At 36.7% G+C, this 3,438-nt stretch overlaps 1 protein-coding gene across 1 annotated transcript; it reads left to right on the top strand.

Moving 5' to 3' along the window:
- Window positions 1–322: 322 nt before the first annotated feature.
- LOC137952199 (uncharacterized) lies at window positions 323–1,313 on the top strand. The gene is made up of 3 exons (XM_068799273.1): window positions 323–335; window positions 862–1,131; window positions 1,186–1,313. Exons 1-3 carry the CDS (start codon window positions 323–325, stop codon window positions 1,311–1,313), a joined length of 411 nt encoding a protein of 136 aa, XP_068655374.1.
- The last annotated feature ends 2,125 nt before the right edge of the window (window positions 1,314–3,438 follow it).

Consider the following 3,438-nt stretch of genomic DNA (forward strand, 5'->3'; position numbering starts at 1 on the left):
AGCGCCGGTGTTGTGGAGCCAACTAGTGTCTCACTCGGTGTTGTGTGTCCCGATGTCCGACGAGAGGTGACGTCCGACAGAGAGCGACGGTGGACGCAGAGCGCCGTCTCTGCGCATGGCTGGAGGTTGAAGACGACCTCCAGCGCGCATAATTTTTTTGTTTTTTTGAAACTGGTATGAAAGTTTCATTTAAATAACGAGTTGACTTGGCTGAGTTGACTCGTACCGGTTATGTAAGATCGGTCTAGATGAAACGAGTTGGACAAGTTGACTCGACAAGGATTTTAATGAGTCGTTAGGGTTGACTCGGAAGGACTGAGTCATGGCGCGGACGGGTTGAATCGCTTTGGCTCATCGGTTCCAAATTTTAATATATATTTTATGTTGACCTAAATATAAGGATTATTAATTGACATTCAGTTTAGTCAATTATTTTTATGTCATATTTATGGTATACATTTGAATAATTGAGTAATTTTCACTTCATTCATTATTATGCAAATGTCTAGTGACATTAAGTTTAGTCACATAAAATTAATGACATAACAAAATTGTGATTCATCATGGAGATATAATAATTTAACTCCACAGGGTAAATATTATATTTAAGTGATTAATCAGGATGGGATAGAAATATTTTAAAAAAAAATTCTAGTTGCCCACTGGCCTAGAATATTCCTTTACAAACAACTTTCTAGGTCCCATCATAAAGAGACATAAATCGCATATGTGTTATAATCTAAGCCCACAGGAAAGATTATAATGACTCGTTGATTTATTTGTTTGGATTATTTACATAAGTAAATATTCAAAAATTTGGCTTCATTACATGTTTAATAAGCTGTTATCTATTTTTTGCAGCTCTTCAAACTTTATCTGTTCCAACCTTTGATTCCTCTATTGTTCCTTTAAATGGAGAAAATTATATTGAGTGGAAGGAGAAACTTCTCCTATTATTAGGGTGCATGGATCTTAACTTGGCAATAAGAGTGGATGAACCTCCGAAACCCACGGAATCCAATACCCAAATTGAGAAAACATCCTTTGAACTTTGGGAGAGATCCAATCGATTAAGTTTGATGTTTATTAAGTCTCATATTGGGAAGAGTATTCATGGATCTATTCCTGAATGTGCCAAAGCCAAGGACTATTTTCAAGCTATTTAGGCAGAGTTTGAAACTTCAGATAAGACATTAGCTATCACCCTAATAAACCAAATTTGTTCCATGAAACTTACTGACACCAAGGGTGTGAGTGAGCACATCATGCAAATGCGGGATATGGCCGCAAGACTGAAATCGAAGGAGATTTAAATATCTGAGTCATTTTTGGTCCACTTCATCCTGAACTCGCTTCTGTTTGTATATGCACCCTTGAAAATCTCTTATAACATACATAAGGATAAATGGTCAATTAATAAACTTTTGACCATGTGTGTACAAGAAGAAGGGAGGATCGAAAGTGCGCATTTGACGACTCAAGACAAGAGACCTTTTAAGAAAGGGAAGGGAAAAACGCCTCTTAATAAAGAATCTAAGGGCGGTGTCAAATGTTTCTTCTGCAAGAAGAAAGAACATATCAAGAAAACCTGTCCCAAATTCAAGCATTGGCATGAAAACAAAGATAATCTCATATCCTTAGTGTGTTTTGAATCTAATATGACTCATGCGTCTTATACTTCTTGGTGGATTGATTCCGGTACTACAATCCATGTAGCCAACACCATGCAGGGTTTCTTGAACCAACGAAAACCGATGCCAAGTGAATGCTCCATCTATTCAGGAAAAAATATGGGTTCACATGTAGAGGCAGTTGGAACTTTCAGACTTGTCCTAAATACTAGCTTTGTCTTAGACCTTGAAAGGACATTTTATGTTCCATTTTTTTCTAGAAACATTATCTCAGTTTTAAAACTTTTACCTTTTGGATTCAGTTTTAATTTCCTTGGAAATTCCCTTCATTTGTATAAAGACCATGTTCTTGTTGGAAATAACATTTTGGCAGAAGGATTATTCAAACTTCTTTTAAACCCTACATTTGATTGCAGTCTTACAAATGTGCATGGTATTAATGTTGGCCTTAAGAGAAGTGTTATAAATGAGAAATTCTCCATGCTGTGGCATAGGAGATTAGGTCATATCTCCATTGATAGAATTAAAGGATTATTTAATGATGGAGTCCTTGAGGCTCTTGATTTTACTGATTTTAGTACATGTGTGGATTGCATTAAAGGAAGCAAACCAACAAGTACAAGAAAGGTGCAGGAGGACTTCTGATGTCCTAGAAATCATACACTGATTTTTCAGGTCCTTATGATGCATGTTTCAATGGTTATAAGTATTTCATTACCTTTTTTGATGACTATACATGATATATGTATCTCTATCTGCAGTATGATAGAAGTGAAGCACTAGATGCTTTTAAGGTCTATAAAACAGAAGTAGAGAAACAATTAAGTAAACAAATCAAAATCGTGAGGTTAGATAGAGGTGGTGAATATTATGGAAGGTACACTGAAAGAGGACAATTGCCTGGTCCTTTTGCAACGTTTTTTTAGGAACAAGGTGTTGTGCCACAATCCACAATGCTTGGCTCACCGTCACAAAATGGTGTGGCTGAAAGAAGAAATCGAACATTAATGGACATGGTGAGGAGTATGATTAGTAACTCCGATCTCCCATTGTCTTTGTGGAATGAAGCTCTCAAAACTACAGTCTATGTACTCAATAGGGTTCCAACCAAGGCGGTTCATAAAATGCCATTTGAGTTATGGAAAGGTTGGAAACCTAGTTTCAGGCATGTACATATTTGGGCCTGTCCAATTGAAGTTCGTCTTTACAATCCACATGAGACAAAGTTAAACTTTAGAATAGTCAATTTCATTGGCTATGCAGAAAAGTCTAAGGGATACAGATTTTACCGTCCATCTCGTTCGACAAGAATTGTCGAATCTAAGAATGCAAGGTTCCTTGAGAATGATGAAATTAGTGGGAGTAGCAAACCTCGAAACTTAGTTTTTAAGGAGCAAACAAGTGCTCCACCCTCTTCTACTACTTCGGATAGATTGTTTGTTATTCATAAAAATCATCTGGATTCGATTATTCAAGTACAACCAATAGTTGAAGAACCATCACATCATGAGGATACTCCTATAGATCAGGTTACTCAACATTCTCAACATAAAAATGTTGAAGTACCATTAAGAAGATTATCAATAGTTAAGAAGCCTGCAATCTCTTCAGATTATGAAGTGTATTTTCAAGAATCTGACATGGACATTTGTGCTGAAGATGATCCTATTACGTTTTCACAAGCCATGAGTGGACAAAAATCCACATTATGGAATGATGCGATGAAGGAAGAGTTGGATTCAATGGCTAAAAGCCAAGTCTAGGATCTTGTTGAATTGCCTAAAGGGGGGAAGGCCATTGGCTGTAA

Source organism: Aristolochia californica, unplaced genomic scaffold (genome assembly GCF_029961685.1).
Source record: "Aristolochia californica isolate CCGP_79_NKW_82.1479 unplaced genomic scaffold, dmAriCali1.0.hap1 SCAF_15, whole genome shotgun sequence".
In the NCBI taxonomy this organism is placed as follows: Eukaryota; Viridiplantae; Streptophyta; class Magnoliopsida; order Piperales; family Aristolochiaceae; genus Aristolochia; species Aristolochia californica.

Bases quoted from the DNA above. Each gene is read 5' to 3' on its own strand.
- LOC137952199 (XM_068799273.1), top strand. The intron at 1,132-1,185 runs GTGCCAAAGCCA...TTGAAACTTCAG, and splicing joins TCATGGATCTATTCCTGAAT to ATAAGACATTAGCTATCACC.